The sequence below is a fragment of the Crinia signifera genome, chromosome 9 (genome assembly GCF_055691185.1).
Source record: "Crinia signifera chromosome 9, ASM5569118v1, whole genome shotgun sequence".
Lineage (NCBI taxonomy): Eukaryota > Metazoa > Chordata > Amphibia > Anura > Myobatrachidae > Crinia > Crinia signifera.
The window spans coordinates 23,643,681-23,662,756 of record NC_139225.1 but is presented as its reverse complement, the minus strand read 5'-3'; the positions used below and the strand labels follow the sequence as shown (position 1 = coordinate 23,662,756).

The following is a 19,076-nucleotide window of genomic DNA, read 5'->3' as shown; positions in this document are numbered from 1 at the left end:
TTGCTCTTCTTTGTACAGTCTCTAATGTATTTATATCCTTCTGGAGATATGGCCTCCAGAACTGAACACAATACTCTAGATGAGGTCGTACCAATGACCTATACAATGGCATTATTACTTCTTTCTTTCTACTGCTGATACCTCTCCCTATGCAACCAAGCATCTGACTTGCCTTCTTCATTGCTTTGTTACATTGCCTACCTGCTTTTAAGTCCCCTGAAATAGTGACACCTAGATCCCTCTCTTCCTCAGTCGTTTCCATTATAGTGCCATTTATACTATATTGAGTCTTTGGATTTTTGCAACCCAAGTGCATGATTTTGCATTTTTTGGCATTAAACTGTAGTTGCCATTCTCTTGACCATTTCTCTAATCTGCCTAGATCCTCAATCATTTGTTTTACCCCTCCTGGTGTGTCTACCCTGTTGCATACCTTTGTGTCATCTGCAAAAAGGCACGTTTTACCCTCAATTCCATTTGCAATATCACCAATAAAGATATTAAAAAGCACCAGTCCAAGTACAGATCCCTGGGGTACTCCTCTTGTAACCTTTCCCTCCTTTGACTGTACTCCGTTTACTACAACTCTCTGTTTTCTGTCCTGCAATCACGCTCTTATCCATTCAACTATCTTAGAATCCAATGGCGATGGGGACCGGCAGGGGAAGTGGCGGATGGCAGCGGGTAGCTCCGTTGCAACGGGGCGCACAATCGTCTCATGCGCGTGCGCCACCTGGCGAGAGCTGGTGGCTAGCGGGGGCTAGTGATAATATCGCCAGCCCCTGCAAGGAAGACAGGGGCTCCATCTGTATACAGACGTTTGTAGTGGCCCGGCACTCTCCCAGCTGGTGCAGCTACCCCAGTGCCTTCTGGATCGATTTGTAAGTAGAAGTTGAAACAAACAGCGGCACTCAAAGTATTTCTCAAAGCGTGCATTACAAAATAACAATAACCAATAACCAATGATTCTGGGCTGGCACGCCCCTTTGTCAAGGTGTTGATTCAGTGACTTTTGACCTAGACATTGCATATATGGTAGAAAGAGGTCAGAAATTACGACAACCAGTAATATTCCAGCTTTCATTAGTCTCAGTCTTAGTGGATTGGCTGCTGAATGCGCTACATAGAAGGATCATTGCACAGATTTGCAGCCTGTAAATGATGCTTATTGTGTAGGCCACATTATATAGGCATTACAAGGAATGAAATCTACTGAAATTCCCTCAACTGGTGGATATTCTCCGTCCAGCCACCAGGGGGCAGTCACGCTTCACTTTGGGTCCTGAAATTTCAAAGTGCTGTCTCCTATCATTTTCTTGTAATGCTCTTCAAAGGCCGCGCTCTGCTGGGGCGTAAACAGGGTCTTCCAGTCGCCCACGGTACCTGCCAAAGGGGGAAACAAAACACCTCTATCACCACATAATACATAGCCTGTGCCAGATGCTGAAGAGTTACTGATCCGTATTACTGCAAGAAGCGTCCCACATATAGAAACAGCTGTTAACGCCTGAATGAAAGGGTTAATAAGTTCCCAATATGTACCAGGTTGCAGCGGTCATTATACTGAATTATTGGAGTGCCCCATTACCCCGGTATTAGCCTTATCCATCTGTACAACTGTGTATGTTATAGTGTACTACTGTATGGTATAATGTGCACTGCATACAAATTATCCTGCCCAATCTGATCAAATCTCTGACCTGCTCGCCTTCAGCCTGGACACTGCACAGGCCCTGGAAAGGGGGTGACATCAGGGCAGCCATGACATCTCTGCTGCAATGCACAGCCCTGAAAACAGACTGATCATCCAAACTATTTTTAAATAAGATTACAGGTATATTTCCCCCAGGTTTCTGACATATGTGTTTTAAAAACCCTAGGAGATTTGATGGTTCTGTTGTGAGCTGTGGGGCTCTTTATAAGAACTGGTATAGAGTTCTGGGGTTGGATGGTTGCAGAGAGGGAGGGTCCACAATCCATTACACCCAGTTTGGGTCATATATATATATATATATATATATATATATATATATATATATATATATATATATATATATATATATATATATATATATATATATATATATATATAGACGATGGGTAGATAACCGGCACTCTCAGGACTTGTAAAATAAAGGCAGCAGACACGGAGGTCTTCAGCAACGTTTCGGTTTATTACAACCGTTATCAAGCAGGAGCTTGATAACGGTTGTAATAAACCGAAACGTTGCTGAAGACCTCCGTGTCTGCTGCCTTTATTTTACAAGTCCTGAGAGTGCCGGTTATCTACCCATCGTCTACTGTATAGTGCTTCCCCGCACTAAGACAAGGCACCTGGGCATTATCCTTTCTACGCTATCAACAGGAGTGCCGATCATCTTTCTACCTATATATATATATATATATATATATATATATATAGCCAGCGCCGTACTACGCATCTCACCTTTTCTCATAAACTCGCCCTTTGATGGGTCAATCAGGAATTTGGGGAATTCTGAGTAATTGGCCATGGGGTTGTTTCTCATGTGCTCGAATGTGGTGAGTTTTGCGATCTTCTCTATGACATCATCGGAGAAGTCTTTGCCCAGGAATTGTGCCACCCTCCGAATTTCTTTCTGGGGGTTCTGAAGGTTGCAGAGAAGGGGAATGAACTTAATTAGTAAAATATATTTGACGTTTTAAATATCAGGTTTATGCTCACACTCTTCTCCGGTGATAAAGTGCCTGGTACTTTATCACCGGCCAATCCGCTCCTAACTGTCACCTTTTAAACACAGTCTGTAACTTAAGAGTCAGCTGATTGGCCGGAAATCATTGAACATGAAAATAAAACCGTTACATTGCGGCGCCAGGCAAAACCAACATAATAGCGGTGAGACAAATCTATAAAATAACGAGAACACTACTGTATGCTGAGTGCTGGTCTTTAGTAGAGTGTAAGCTGAGTGTGTGTGTGAGTGTGTGAGTGTGTATCTGTGCACACCTGGTTCTGTATTTCTGTGTGAGCGTGTTTCTCACGTAATAATATCACAGGAATGTGCTCACACACAGAAACATGCGCATTTCTGTTAGAGATGTGCAGTTTCTGATTTACTCTGATTTCATAGCAGGATCTTATTGGCTATCCCAAATCACATGACAGTTGTTGACAGTTGATAGCCAATAAGATCCTGCTTTGAAATCAGAGTAAATCAGAGCCTGCACATCTCTAATTTCTGTGATATAATATGAGGATTACAGGATTAGATATTGCACATGAGTACATTCTGACTTTAGCAACGTAACATCACATATCGTCATTCTCTCACCTTTTTTATATCCTCAAAAAATACATATAACACGTTGCGTTTGTCTTTCTGCTCCCAGAACCCCTTCACGTGGTCATACCAGGAGCCCCAGCCCACTGCCGACAGAGGAACCAGCGGTTAGGAGGCAAATCAGAGGCACAAATACACACAAAGACACATATGGATGCTGGCAGGTCTGAGTCAGAATGAACCCCACAGTGTGAACGCAGCAGGGCTCCTTTTGCATGTGATGGTGGCAGGACGGACACCCACTAATCCACTCCTTGTCCTTGCGGGTGTGTCCAGCCAGACCACTCTGCATGATGTCACTAGTAGGCCGAGCCCTCTCCCTTCCCTCCGCTCCGCTCACCTTCTCCCTTCATAAACCGCTCCAGGAAGTTCTCCCAAGGCGCTGGCTCAGGGTGGATCTGTACTTTTTGGTCGAAGTGATAGAAGGAGGTCACCGTGTCTAGGGCGTTCCGGGCTACATATATTACCTGGAGAGAGGACAACAATGCCGGCACATTATGTCATCAGTCAGGGTTCTAAACAGTGGCGGCTCCAGAACATTTTAAAATTCAAATAGTGGAGCCACACCTACTGCAAGTGAGTCAGTTTGGAATGGCAGTGGGTGTGGCTCCTCTATTTGAATTATGAACTCTGTTCCAGCCCCCACCCCCTGGAGCAGCCCCTGGAGCCGCCACTGGTTCCGACCAACCTTTAGCCAAACCACCAGTGTCAGACATAAAGGGGCATAAAGGGTGCATCAGGGCAATACAGTGGCACGGGCCCATGCTTAAAGGGTGCAGCCAGGCACCAAAGATGCTTGGCTTAGCATTAGAGAATGCATAGGCTTGGTCACTTTATAAATATATACAGTATAATTCCAGTGACCACTGTGGAACCTGATCCCTAGAGGAGGGGGTGATGCACACCAGGATGTTCCCTGTACCCCTGCAGGCCAGACCACGGTCACCCCTGCCTGTACCTTGCAGTTGTGCTCCCAGAAAGATGGAGGAACCAGCTGGATGGGCAGGTGAGACTTCACGACCCGGGGTGAGGGCATAGCATCCACCTCTCCTACCCCTGCAATGACCAGAGAGACAACACATAAAAGCGGTGGTCTGGTCTGATGAATCATGCTGATGGCCGGGTGCTTATGCGTCGTTCACCTGGGGAAGAAATGGTCGAAGCAGGGCTCCAGGACGTATTTTCTACCCAGTTTGTGGACTATTCTGCCTCTGCACAAGTTGGTCTATACTCCCACATTCAGCAGGAGGCTCACAATTTTTAAACGAGCCTCCCGCTGCCCTAGAAACCTCCATGAAAATGGCGTGACCTGCGCAGGAGCTGCAACAGATGGCCACTGTGCTGAGAGAGCAGTGTCATGAGAGGCCACCTGGGTCAGGGGAATATCGGGGTGGAGCAAGTGAGCCTTCAGCCAGGACTTCCCTGAGGCTGGATCTGCCCACTACACTCAGGGGTAACTTTAAGAAGCTCCCACATTTCAGCTGAGCTGTGACGTACACAAGTTTGTTTGTTTTAAAAAACATTCTGGTATTTTACTAAGCTCCCGTGATTACAGGATTTGTGTATTCAGGGTTTGTATTTATTGACCAAGTTTGCAGGCAGGTACACAGTGACAAAAAAGAAGCATGCAAAGAATCAGTCAGATCCATGAAGTGTGTGTGTGTAAACGTGTAAGAAAGGGCTAAAATAAAAAGTGTGCCTCCCCTCACCAACACACTGACCCGGGACTGCCATCTCCCTCTCTTCCTGCTCCTCAGCATGCCTTGCGCTGCTTCACCCAAGGCAGGGGGGGGGGGGGGGGTTGTCTGTGTATAGTGCATTATGGTGCTGTGTCTACTGGTTGTGTCCTGAAGAGGGACCCCTCGTGCACCGAAGGTGTGACCTTATTGTTATTATTATAATGTTATTTATAAGGTGCCACAAGTGTTTTGCAGCGCCGTACAAAGGAACAGTACACGGAGACCGAACTTGGCATAGTGATATGTATTGGCAGAGTGTCTATATATGTGCTGTGTGGTTGTTAGACGACACACTTTAGAAGATGTTACCAGCTTGAGATTTATTCAAGTGATAAGCTTGCAGAACATAAACAGTACTTCAGTGGTTAACTTCAGGTGTAATACAACTGATGCAGAAATCACAGTTTCAGGTGTTACTTATCTGTAGCGTTCAGCTGGTGCAGGGTTAATGGCAATTGACTGGTTTACGCTGCGGTATCTCTCCCAGCGTCGCTGCTGCCACAGATGATGGATCTCCCTGTATAAAGGACACGCTTGTAGCGGGAGTACAGCGGGACTTGCTCTTACGCGCTACGATGCACGTGGAGCTGCAAACAGGCATGGAGGATCACACACGCGCTGAGGCACACACAAGGACGCTATCACTTCCTTACAAGAAAGGAAACGCTGCCAGCAGGGTCAGAGGGCTCTGCCCTGCTATACGCTCAGTGCGCTGTCACTCAAGGTGACGTCTAGCCATAGTGGCTGCAAGGGGACAAGGCAGCCTGTAGGCTGCTCACTAAACAGTGACTATGGAGACAGACGCAGGGCGCTGCCTTCTAACACTCCCCCTCGCTCAAGGCTGTCTTCGGCTACATAAAAGAACTTAATACAATATTTCGTCCTTTGTTATACCTGTAACCAGTGTTCCCTCTAAGCTGTGCGCACGTGCGCGCGCACACAACTCGACGAGCGTGCGCACAGACATTACAAGAGAGCGCACAAAGCAGCAGTGGTCCCTTTTTGCAGTTCTGTTCTCAATTAATGTGTGTTTCACCTATTAACTACATTGTGTGCTGTGTTTTGAATGTTTAAATGTTTAATATAATTTTGAAGTAATGTTAACACAAATGCTAAATGTCATTTTCCAGTTATATATAAGTGACGCACACATTTTTTAATTTGCTTCCAAAGTTGCACAGCCAAAATCTTTTGCCGCACACAGCCTTCGTAAAATTAGAGGGAACATTGCCTGTAACCGAAAATATGGTTAGAGAGAAAAGACACTCAGAACATCAAAAACTTCAAATCAACATTTTGAACTTAAAGAAGTCCACAGTCCTTCACGAACTTAATAAGCAAGTTTGTCGACAGTCCTTTTGTAAGCATGTCAGCAACATTCTGTTCACTTGCAATGTATTCAACATCGATGGACTTGCTCTCCACTAGTTCCCTGATGAAGTAGTGTCTGATCGCGATGTGTTTCGACCTTCCATGGTGCTTGGTACTACAGGAAAGATCTATTGCTCCCCTGTTATCACATGCGATACTGATAGTCTCTTCTTCATAAAGTAGACCTAACTCACACAAAGTCTCTTTGATCCAGAGTGCTTCCTTTGATGTCTCTGTAAGAGCCATGTACTCGGCTTCAGTTGTTGAGAGAGCAACAGTGGGTTGTTTTCTACTCGCCCAACTAACTGCTGCCCCAGCCAGTGTGAACAGGTAACCGGTATGGGAACGACGATCATCTTCATCTGCTCCCCAGTCGGCATCGCAGAAGACTTTCAAATTTGAATTGCTTGTCTTGGCGAACTTTAATTTCAAGGAACTTGTACCTTTTAGGTATCTCAGAATCCTCTTCACTGCGATCCAGTGTTGCCTTCCAGGATTTATTGCAAACTGGCTCACCCGACTGACTGCATGAGTGATGTCTGGGCGGGTTCCAATACTTGCATACATAAGACTTCCAACCACGTTCTTGTAAGGAACATCTTGCATTTTCTCTACTTCTTCTTGTGTGGTTGGTGACATACCTTTTGTTATCTTGATACTTTTGTCAATTGGTGTATTTACTGACTTGGAGTCTGCCATCCCATACTTCAAAATGGTTGCCTCGATGTACATTTGCTGGTCGACTGTGACTGTTCCCTTTTGCAGGTCTTGAACAATTCTCATCCCCAACAAATGATTGGCTGGACCTAGGTCTTTCAACTTGAATCTCTGCTTTAGCTGATCCCTCACACCTTTGATGTGATCTTCATGACCTGCTATAAGTATATCATCCACATAGACAGCTATGATGAACAACTTTTCTCCCAGAGTTTTGTGATAAAGGCAGTGGTCAGTCTCTGATCTAATAAAATTAATTTCCAGTAGTACTGCGTCCAATTTTATGTACCAGCAACGACCACTCTGTTTTAAGCCGTATATGGATTTCTTCAGAAGACACACCTTCTCTGTCTGAAGCTCATCCTCATTATAATGATCTGGTGATTCCATGTAGATTTCTTGAAGTAGTTCTCCATTCAGGAACGCTGAGTCAAAATCTAGTTGATATAGCAGTAAGTTTTGTAAGGTGGCGACTGCAATTACTAATCTAAGAGTGTTATACTTTGCAACTGGTGAGTATATCTCCCCGTAGTCAATTCCGGATCTCTGTGTGTATCCCTTAGCAACAAGACGGGCTTTGTAACAGGCAACTTCTCCGTCTGAATTTAACTTCTTGCAGAAGACCCACTTGTTCTTGACTGTCTTGCGGTTGCTTGGCCTATCTACTATGGTCCAAGTATTGTTCTCTTTCAGTGCTGATAGCTCTGTGTCTATTGCAGATTTCCATTTCGCCCAACCACTGCACGCTTTCGCTTCTCGAATACTCTGAGGTTCACTGAAAACAATGTTCGCATATTCTTCCTCATACCTTCTGGCTGGTATGCCCTTGTTGCTTCTTATGGAAGCCCTGTTTGTTGGTTCGCTTCCCGCTTCGGTATTTTCTATTTCAGGTATGCTTTCTATTTCACACACCTCTACTAGTGCTTGCTTTTCTTGCTCTTTTGCTTTTGTGGGTGATGCTGTTTCTTGAAATATCACATCTCTTGATTTCAAAAGACGTCTGTTCTCTGCATCCCAGAACCTGTACCCTTTGCTCTCCTCACAATAGCCTAGCAGTATGCACTGTCTTGATTTCGAGTCAAGTTTCTTTCTCTTCTCCTTTGGTATATGCGCATAAGCTCTGCTCCCAAAGACACGGAGATGACTGATGTCTGGCTTCTTTCCAGACCAGGCCTCTAAGGGGGTTTTTCCCTTCACGGCCACTGTGGGTGTTCTGTTTTTCAGGTATACTGCAGTAGATACAGCTTCTGCCCAAAAACTCTTCTCCAGGCCAGCATCATTCACCATTGCTCGTGCTCTTTCGACGATCGTTCGGTTTGCCCCTTTTCACTTACGCCATTCTGTTCAGGCGTGTAGGCCATCGTCAGCTGATGCTTTATGCCATGTTTCCTGAGGAAGTCGGTTAGTTCTTCATTTTCGTACTCTCCCCCATTGTCGGATCTCAGGGCTTTTAGCTTTAGGCCCGTCTGAGTTTCCACTAGGTTCTTGTACTCCACAATTTTCTTGACCACCTCACTTTTCTTCTTTATGAAGTATACGTGTGTCATTCTTGTGGCGTCATCGATGGGAGTCATGAAGTACTTGTAACCACTGGTTGACTCCTCTTCCATTGGTCCGCACACATCTGTGTGCACCAGAGCTAACTGTGTTTCCGCTCTGCCTGCTGACTTGGGAAATGGGTTGCGGGTCTGCTTGCCTTTTATGCAACTCTCGCACACAGGTCTTTCGGTGTCTTTCACTATGATCCCTGTTGCCATCCCATCAGCTCATTTCTGGACATTGTCATATCCTAAGTGTCCCAAACGTCTGTGCCAGAGTTCCATCGACTCATTTTCAGCAGAGGCTGCCAAAGCTACACATTCATCTGTGTCTAGGACGTATAGTTGGTTGCATCGGGTTGCTGAAGCAATTACAGTCCCTCTTTCATTATGCACCATACACCTGCCCTTTGTAAACTGGACTCTGTAGCCTTTTGCCTCGAGTACGCTGATAGCGATGAGGTTACTTCCCAATTCTGGTACATACAGGACATCTTGGATATCTGTGACTACTGTCTGTCCCTCAATTCTTAGTCTCACCGTGATTGTCCCAACACTTGATGCAGTAAGGACCTTTTCACCAATCCCTGTAACTGTTGTGGGCGTACACTGTGTTAAAGAATTGAACCACTCCTTGTTGCAGCTGAAGTGCCTAGAGGCTCCCGAGTCCATGTACCAGCAATCCCTCCTTGGCTTGTCTGCTACATTCAGTGCTGACTCGTTCTTCTTGTCATGTCGCTTGTGCGTACCACTAGTGTTCTTCATCCTGCATTCTGAAGCCTTGTGCCCTACTTTGTGGCACACATAACATTTGAATGTGCACTTCTTGGGTTTTGCACCCTTTGCTACTAAGGCAGAACCCTCAGCTATGGCATCCTTGTGGATTCTTTCTTGGAACTGTAGTAGCTTGGCCCTCACAACTTCTGTTGTAAGCTTGGTTTCATTCGACTCTAGTGCGACAACTAGGAAGTCAAATTCTTCTGTCAAGTTCTGCAGCATTACCATCGCCACTTCTTCCTTATCCACTTTTGCTCCTACACATGCCAATTGCTGAGCTATTGATAGTATTTTATCAATGTAATCGTTCATGTCCTTGCATGCATTCAACTTTGTTCCATACAGTGTGCGTCTCAGACTTATCCTTCTCATTAGGCCTTTATTCTCATAAGCACCTTGTAGAGTTGTCCACATGTCCTTAGCGGACTCTTTCCCACAGATCGTAGAATAAACATGCTGCTCCACAGCCAGGCCTATTGTGCCAATGGCCTTGTCTACTTCTTCTGGGTTTGGACTATCTCCAGGGGCTATTGTGACTTTCCATAGCTTCTCCCTTTTAAGCTGCATTTCCATAGCAAACTTCCATGTAGTGTAATTCTCTGAGCCTTTGAGTTTTGGAAAGTTCATGCTATGCCCTGTACTGTGCATTTCCGTTAACTCTTCCACAAATGTCAGTTCAGAAATATTTCTTTGTATTCTTTTATGTACTGCGTTAGCACTCGGTCTTTAGGGGGTTAATCTTCGCACACGTGACGTGCTGGGCCCATAACCTATTGGCAGAGTGTCTATATATGTGCTGTGTGGTTGTTAGACGACATACTTTAGAAGATGTAACCAGCTTGAGATTTATTCAAGTGATAAGCTTGCAGAACATAAACAGTACTTCAGTGGTTAACTTCAGGTGTAATACAACTGATGCAGAAATCACAGTTTCAGGTGTAACTTATCTGTAGCGTTCAGCTGGTGCAGGGTTAATGGCAATTGACTGGTTTACGCTGCGGTATCTCTCCCAGCGTCGCTGCTGCCACAGATGATGGATCTCCCTGTATAAAGGACACGCTTGTAGCGGGAGTACAGCGGGACTTGCTCTTACGCGCTCCGATGCACGTGGAGCTGCAAACAGGCATGGAGGATCACACACGCGCTGAGGCACACACAAGGACGCTATCACTTCCTTACAAGAAAGGAAACGCTGCCAGCAGGGTCAGAGGGCTCTGCCCTGCTATACGCTCAGTGCGCTGTCACTCAAGGTGACGTCTAGCCATAGTGGCTGCAAGGGGACAAGGCAGCCTGTAGGCTGCTCACTAAACAGAGACTATGGAGACAGACGCAGGGCGCTGCCTTCTAACAATATGGAGGTGTGGCCTACTCATGTGTGGCCACGCCCCATTTTTGCCGCTGTGGGGGCATGGCTAGTGGTTCTCTGAGCTGCTGGCTATGTCCCCAACCCCTCAGGCTGCAGAATAGGGTGGTGGCTGTGTACAATGTAATATGGTGCAGGGTGTAATATGGAAGGAGGCTGTGCATATGGGGGGTACCTGTGTATAACATACTATGGTGCTGTGTGTACTAGGTGTAATATGGGTGGGGGGCATTGTATAATGTACTTTGGTGCTGTGTGTACTGGGGGTATTATGGATGGGGTGCTATGTGTACTGGGTGTAATGTGGGTGGGGGGCTGTGTATAATGTACTATGGTGCTGTGTGTACTAGGTGTAATATGGGTGGGGGCTGTGTATAATGTAATATGGTGATGGGTGTAATATGGGGGTACCTGTGTATAACATACTATGGTGCTGTGTGTGCTGGGTGTAATATGGGTGGGCAGCTGTGTATAATGTACTATGGTACTGGGTGTATTATGGGTGGAGGGCTGTGTATAATGTATTATGGTGCTGTGTACTAGGTGTAATATGGATGGGTGGCTGTGTATAATGTACTATGGTGCTGTGCACTAGGTGTAAGATGGGTGAGGGGCTGTGTATAATGTACTATGGTGCTGTGTACCAGGTATAATATGGGTGAGAGCTGTGTATAATGTATTATGGTGCTGTGTGTACTGGGTGTATTATGGATGGGGGGGCTGTGTATAATGTACTATGGTGTTGTGTGTACTGGGTGTAATATGGGTGGGGGGCTGTGTACTAGATGCAATATGGGTGGGGGGCTGCATGTAATATACTATGGTGCTGTGTGTACTAGGTGTAATATGGGCGGGGGGGGGCTGTGTATAACATACTATAGCGCTGTGTACTGGGTGTAATATGGCGGGGAGCTATGTATAATGTACTATGGGTACAATATGGAGGTTGGCTGTGTGTGTAATGTGTGTAATGTAGTATGTTCTGTGCATGTGTGTATTTGCACATGTGCAGTCCCTCTGTGTGAAGTATCACACTCGCATGCGTTTGCACGGGTCGAGGAGGGGGTGGGCAGGGGGTGGCATCAGGGGCGGGCCGATGCCTGCAACGCACATGACGTCAGCACCCTTTTTGGCGATCTACAGCGCCAATAATAGTCAGTTCTTACAGACTATTATTACCAAATGGGACAGAAATCATTAGATGGTCGCGACCATCAAATTCTCACCCCTTCGACCGCATGTGGACAAAGTAGATTCAGTATAATGTGCGCCAAGGTGTGTTGTACAGGTATTTGTAAGTAAGAGTTCAGTCCCATATAAGGCACTCCTTCTGTATTTGTGGGGTGTCAGCTAAGTCCAAAAACAGTGGTGAGCTGTTTAGAGGGTAATTTTGGTGAAAGGCGTGGTCTGGACTTGTATAGCGACTATCATGCACAGATTGGATGGAACAGTATTTATAAATAATAGGTTAAAAATGTATTATACACAGGGGAGAGAGAGTACATAAAAAGCAATATATGTGTGTACATAAAAAAAAAAAAATATATATATATATATATACACACACACTCGTACATTTTCTACTTCTCCATCTATTCTAACAAATGCTGGACACGTAACATAAATACGTAATACACCTTCATTACTAATCTCTCTCTCTCTTTCTACCTTGAGTATTGTAGTATTCACCTGACTTTGCAGAACACACATTTATAACAAGGATTAGGTGGCGCTAGACACGGTCTGAATGTTTTATTCTCTGTATCAAACATATATAATAGGATTGGGACTGTATAAAGCTAAACTACAGCACCTGGCAAAGTCACCGAAGGTCCTGCCAACCTGCGAGGGTTTTAATGATTAACTCCGATAACTAAGAGAACCTGTGTATTTACCTGCTTACTGCAATACCCTTACCTCCAGTGACCCAGTGTCAGCTTTCTGCTGAACTCCTGGAACCTTCCCAAACCTGGGGCAAAGCAGCTGTAATCCGCAGATACGCCTGAGAAAGTGAGCGCGCTAAGGCTGGCCTGAGACCCAGGGTGCGGATGAACCACAGAAGGGTGATACTATTTACTAATGTGTGTGTTACATATAGAAATGGGTGTAGGGCAGGGGTGTCCAAACTTTTTTGCGACGAGGGCCAGTTTTGGTGAGGTGAAAATGTGGGGGGCCGACCATTCAGCCCGACATTCTTTGAATCCTTAATCACATCAAAGTGGTCCCCCACTCTGCCCCCATTGACTTTATGTCCCCCAGCCTTCCCCTTCACTCTATATTCCCAAGACTGACCCCCCCTTCTCTGTAGTTCCTCCAGCCTGTCCCCATTCACTGTGTATTCCCCTGCCTGACCATCATTCTCTGTATGTCCCCCATCCTGCTCCTCCTTCACTGTATGTCCACCATTCACTGTATGTTCCCCACTCTGCACCCATTCACTCTGTCCGCCAGCCTGTCCCCCCTTCTCTGAATGTCCATCACTGCCTCCATTCACTGTATGTCCCAAAGCCTGACCCTCCTTCACTGTATGTCCCCCAATCTGCCCCCATTCACTGTATGACTCCCATTCACGATGTCCCCTATTCTGCCCCATTCACTCTATGTCCCACAGCCTGCCCCCCTTCTCTGAATGTCCATCACTGCCCCCATTCACTGTATGTCCCCCAGCCTGACCCTCCTTCACTGTATGTCCCCCACTCTGCCCCAATTGACTGTATGTCCCCCTGCCTGCCCCCTCCCTTCTCTGTATGTTTCCCAGCCCCTTGTGTGAGCCAGAGGAAGGAGAGGCAAAGCAGGAACTGCAAGGACAGGAGATGCTTGGGCTCCCGCTGCCGCCCTCCTCCACTCTGTATGTTACAGGAACAAGCTTCCCCCTTGCTGCCCCCCCCCACACACTGCTGTCACTGTGATTGCGGAGGAGGGTGATATACAGTTGCAGCTGCAGGGGTTGGACACACACTCACCTGAAAGACGCCAAACACATCTCACTGTGGCGGCCGGCATCTCCTCACTGCTGCAGACAGCAAAGTAAAGGCACGCTCGCCGGAGCCCCACCTTTAGTGCTGTGTGTCCCACATCTGATGCTCCACCCGCTTCTAGCTGGAGGCTGCGGGTCGCTTGAAATGACAGCTCGGGCCGCTATTGGCCCCCGGGCCGGACTTTGGACATGCCTGGTGTAGGGTGTGTGGTGTGGGCATCTGAATGCCGTATACTGTACAATATAACTAGATAATTGTATAATGTAGGAGATACTGTATATTATCACAGTGGCTGTTTAATCTTATCCTGGACAAGTGATCTGTGTTAAGCACTAGTAAGCCCGCTCGAAGCAAAAGCTTCAAAAGCTAGTCTGCTACCTTCTGTGTTTGTGCATGTGTGAGGGAGATGTAGTTTCACTCTCTGCCAGCAGATGGCAGTGTTTCAGAATCTCACAGACACTAGACCTGGGGTAGACAACTCCAGTCCTCGAGAGCTACCAACAGTTAATGTTTTCCAGGCCTCCTCACAGAATCATAAGTGAAGTAATTAGCTCCACCTGTGGATCATTTATAATGTGTCAGTCAGTAATGAATGCACCTGTGCCCCAGCCAGGTGATCTAAAAAACGTGAAGTGTTGGTAGCTCTCGAGGACTGGAGTTGCACTCAGAGGCGGATTGGCCTACCGGGAAACCGGGCCATTTCCCGGTGGGACGGTCCAGATTCCCCAATGGCAGGGCCGCTGAACGTGCCTCCGGGGCTGGCGTCATCCTAGGTGCAAGCGGCCGCAGCCAGGTCACAAACGGCAGCATTGCCCAAAACAAATATGGCCGCCACATATATGCATATATTATATGCAAGTATGCGGCGGCCATATTTGTTTTTGGCTATCCTGTACTGTTTTGCACAAAGAAATGTGTACAAGACACATGTAGTTGGTTATAGTCCGTCCTGCGAGCCAGATAGATGTGACGGAAAGAGACGTCCCTATCTTACTGGGAACGGTCCTCTTCTCCGCCTTATAGGATAATGCACAAACAACCAAGTAGATTTGTCAGCACTTTCCCTTCACCAAGGTTTTTTTTAGAAAAGAGGTACCATACGCCCCTTAAAGGGAATAGCGTCTCCTCTTCTCCGGATATGGAAATTTCTTAATCACACCAGAATGACCCGGGTACTCATATATTCCAGGAAACTTCTCCAGATGTTAGAGATACATACGGAGACACAATGGAACCGCATATGGTGTAATACAGTAATTTATTTCTGACAGCACATAGGGAACAAACTGGGAGTACATAAAACACACTTAAGTTTTAAAAGATGAAACGCCACACAGGGGAATAGCAAACAATTACCAGAACTGGTGGAGAACCAAGAAGAGATGAAGTGTATATATAATCTTGACACTTTACACCCCCACGGTCTTAATAAGGATTTTGAAATCAAATGGTTTTTATAATTATTTTGGGGTATTCTCTTCGACACATTATTCATGTTCCTTGTGTTTCCTTTATATTCCTTCTTTTAAAGAATCCTATTTTTTGTATCATGGTCAAGTTTTAATTATAAATGAATTTTTATGTACCTTTTAAATCTGTCTTTTTATCATGGAAAAAGTGCTAATTTATTTGTTTTCTTTTTCTATATTGAGTGTTAATTTATTGTATTTTTCATTTTTTTATACATGGCAACATGCGAAATATATCCAATCAAATACGCCCTGAGCACTATGCACTTTATTTCTGGTGAAAAGCTGCTATTACAATGAAGCTTCATGAGCCACGGAAGACCCCATTTGTGTATTACTGACGGGAGACCGGAAGTGGGGCATTGACGCGATAGTCTACATGACGGAAGCGGGGCTTCAGTATATACTTGCCGCCGCTCTCAAACAAAACCGGAAGCGGGGCTCTGACGCAACGGCTCAGATGGCGGAAGTGGGGCAGAGGATCTGCACCGCAAGTTTCCTCACGTAGTAAGTGACGTGAAAGAGGGCGCGAAATAGCGACCGTATGTGATTGGACATTGTGCCCTTTAAATAATGTCTATTGCAGACGCCCACCTGGGAGAAGCTCTTTACCGGGACTGTTGGACTGTGTCTGATGTGAGGGTTTCCGGGACTTTCTTCATTTAGCGCATTTGAGAACTTGGTCCAACTAGTTCTCCACCAGTTCTGGTAATTGTTTGCTATTCCCCTGTGTGGCGTTTCATCTTTTAAAACTTAAGTGTGTTTTATGTACTCCCAGTTTGTTCCCTATGTGCTGTCAGAAATAAATTACTGTATTACACCATATGCGGTTTCATTGTGTCTCCATATGTATCTCTAACATCTGGAGAAGTTTCCTGGAATATATGAGTACCCGGGTCATTCTGGTGTGATTAAGAAATTTCCATATCCGGAGAAGAGGAGACGCTATTCCCTTTAAGGGGCGTATGGTACCTCTTTTCTAAAAAAACCTTGGTGAAGGGAAAGTGCTGACAAATCTACTTGGTTGATTGTGCATTATCCTATACGGCGGAGAAGAGGACCGTTCCCAGTAAGATAGGGACGTCTCTTTCCGTCACATCTATCTGGCCTGCAGGAGGGACTATAACCAACTACATGTGTGTTGTACACATTTCTTTGTGCAATTTTGTTTTTGTGGTGCGGGGTCACCACCGTGTTATACCTGACCTCCAGCGCTGAGATTTTTCTGTTTCATAATTTCTTCCTTTTTTTTATGCTGTACTGTTTGCTGTGACCAGGCCACGGCCGTTGATGACGTCACCACACCACTGAGCGGACCGAAGCGTGGCGGTGCGGCGGTCGAAGTAAGTAGCTATTCTCTCTCCCCCCCCCTGGACTCTAGCCTCAGCACCCCCCCAGACTCTAGCGTCAGCACCCCCCCTCCCCCGGACTGCAAAGTCAGAACAACCCCCCCCCCCCCTGGTCCCGGTGTGGATTCCTCTCCCAATCCGCCCCTGACTGCACTAGACATACTTAGTATCTATCAAGGTTGCCTACCTGTCCCTCTCTATGAGGGAGAAAATGCTCTGTTCCTGGACTTCCCTGGTAATGTATGATTGCCATCACCTGTGGGGAGCTAGGTAATGAACAAGAAAGGTGTTTCACCACAGGTGATGGCAATCCTACATTACCAGGGAATTCCAGGAACAGAGCATTTTTTCCCTCATGGAGAGGGTCAGGTAGGCAACCCTGATATAGATGAATCCGGCAATTAACACTTTGGGAGTTGATCAAAAACCCTATGCTTTATCCAGTCCAGGAAATGCAGAAATAATTTGCTTTTGGACGTATTCTAGAAGTTTTCTACACTGCGCACGTTTCACCCTTACCAGGTTTCATCAGATGCATGAGCTCAATGAAGGGGATCCTCTCATATATGGGGGCTCTCCTGCAGATCTGCTCGTCAGCGTCATGTCTGATCAGGTCAATAATCTCCTGCATCCATGTGGTTCCTGAAATCCAGGCGGGACACAACACCCACAGGTAGAGGATAAATAAACCTTTAGCACTGAAATCTCGACATCGCAAAAAGGTCGGAACTTTGTACAAATATATTTCATTACTGGACTACAGACAAGATTCAGTAAAGCAAACAAAACAAGTCATTTTGTGTCTGGAACAAACCATGGGCCTGATTCTGGTTCACTTGCAAAAGCAAACTCCTTTTTTAACAGATAAAACCACATGCACTGCAGGTGGGGCAGATGTAACATGTGCAGAGAGTTAGATGTGGGTGGGGCGTGTACTTTAACCTGATCTTGCAGTGTAAAAATAAAGCAGTCAGTATTTACCCTGCACAGAAACAAAATAACTCACCCAAATGTAACTCTCTCTGCACATGTTACATCTGCCCCACCTGCCGTGCAGCATGGTTTTGTCCATTTGAGAGAGAATTTGCTTTTGCGAGTGAACCAGAATCAGGCCCCACGTTGCCATGCAAGGGAGGCAAATACATTTTTATTGTATCTCTGCAGGGTAAATACTGTCTGCTTTTGCATGTAGCCCACAGATTTAGATTTCAGTTTCAATTTGAATACACCCTACTCCACCTGCAGTGCAGCATTGTTTTTCCCATTCGCTTTGCTGACAAAGCTGTACCAGGGCATTTATCAGTCAGTCCCTCACTCATGGAACAGTACAGACCGGCGTCTGATAGCTCTATATGCCAGTACGAAGATGTTGTCATTTAGCACTTATAGATCGATTGCTTAATAACCGATACATTATTCTGCCTGCTCCGAAGCCTTAGCTAAGCGATATCTATGGATATATTCTTGTTTCAGATTGTAAACCTCTTATTATGCTCGAACCCGTAGGCCATGGGTCTTCAACCTATGGTCCTCCAGATGTTGTGAAACTACATGTCCCAGCATGCATTGCCACATTTTTTCCTATAAGAGCATGCCAAAACTGTCAGGGCATGCTGGGACATGTAGTTTCACCACATCTGGAAGGCCACAGTTTGAAGACCCATGCCATAGGCTCTTTGATCTAGAGCAGAGATTCCCAACCTCAGTCCTTAGCAATTTTTGGTCAAAACCAGCTGAATTTGGACATGTAATAGGTCAAAATCGCACTTTTTTGCAGCAAACTTTGCACATTTTGACCTGTCGAATCGCAAGAGGGGGGGGTGTCACGGGGTGGGGCCGCGAATCGCCGGAGTCACCGGGGGTGCCGCGAATTGCGGGGGGTGTGCTGCAAATCGCGGGAGGGGGGTTGCGGGGGGTGCCGCGAATCGCCACAAGAAAGGTCAACACATGTAATTGTTGACATAAGTGTGGCACTTCATTGGTGTCCATGTCGACACATGAGAATGAATATGAAAACATTGAAAAAGTGAAAAATAAATCTTGTCAACCTTTTTCATTGTCGACCATAGCCATGTCAGTGTTTTGCATGTGCCATTTAATCGTGGGGATGCCGTGAATGGGGGGGGGGGGGGGGGGGGGGGGGGGGGGGGGGGAGGGAGGTGCACACCCAACATGACCCTCTCCAGGAGGGACACATTGCTCTGTTTCTGGACTTTCTTCTTAATTTATGGATTACCATCACCCAGGGGCGGATTGGGAATTAAAAGCAGCCCGGGAAATAATGCGAAGCAGCCCTCGAGCTGGACTTGTTGCGCGCCGAAGGCGTGCTTAAAATTTGAGGGGGCGTGGCCTAGTGATATGGGGCGTGGTCTATTTTAACGAGGTCACGCCCCATTTTCGCCGCTGTGGGGGCATGGCTAGTAGCTCTTCCTACAGACATGACATGGGGGGAGAG

General features: G+C 46.2%; 1 protein-coding gene across 1 annotated transcript; it reads right to left on the bottom strand.

Moving 5' to 3' along the window:
• Positions 1–916: 916 nt before the first annotated feature.
• LOC146035241 (sulfotransferase 1C2-like) lies at positions 917–17,292 on the bottom strand. The gene is made up of 6 exons (XM_083158572.1): positions 17,141–17,292; positions 4,279–4,376; positions 3,661–3,787; positions 3,312–3,406; positions 2,447–2,627; positions 917–1,383 (listed from the first exon to the last, which is right to left on the bottom strand). The coding sequence occupies exons 1-6, from the start codon at positions 17,250–17,252 to the stop codon at positions 1,271–1,273; spliced, it is 726 nt and encodes a 241-aa protein (XP_083014698.1). The 5' UTR covers positions 17,253–17,292; the 3' UTR covers positions 917–1,270.
• Positions 17,293–19,076: the final 1,784 nt, after the last annotated feature.

Coding starts and splice junctions, on each gene's coding strand:
- LOC146035241 (XM_083158572.1), bottom strand. CDS start 17,252: ATGCAGGAGATTATTGACCTGATCAGACATGACGCTGACGAGCAGATC. Junction 3,788..4,278: donor TCTGGGAGCACAACTGCAAG/GTACAGGCAGGG, acceptor TCCTCTCTCCAG/GTAATATATGTAGCCCGGAA. Junction 3,407..3,660: donor GCGGTTTATGAAGGGAGAAG/GTGAGCGGAGCG, acceptor CTCTGTCGGCAG/TGGGCTGGGGCTCCTGGTAT.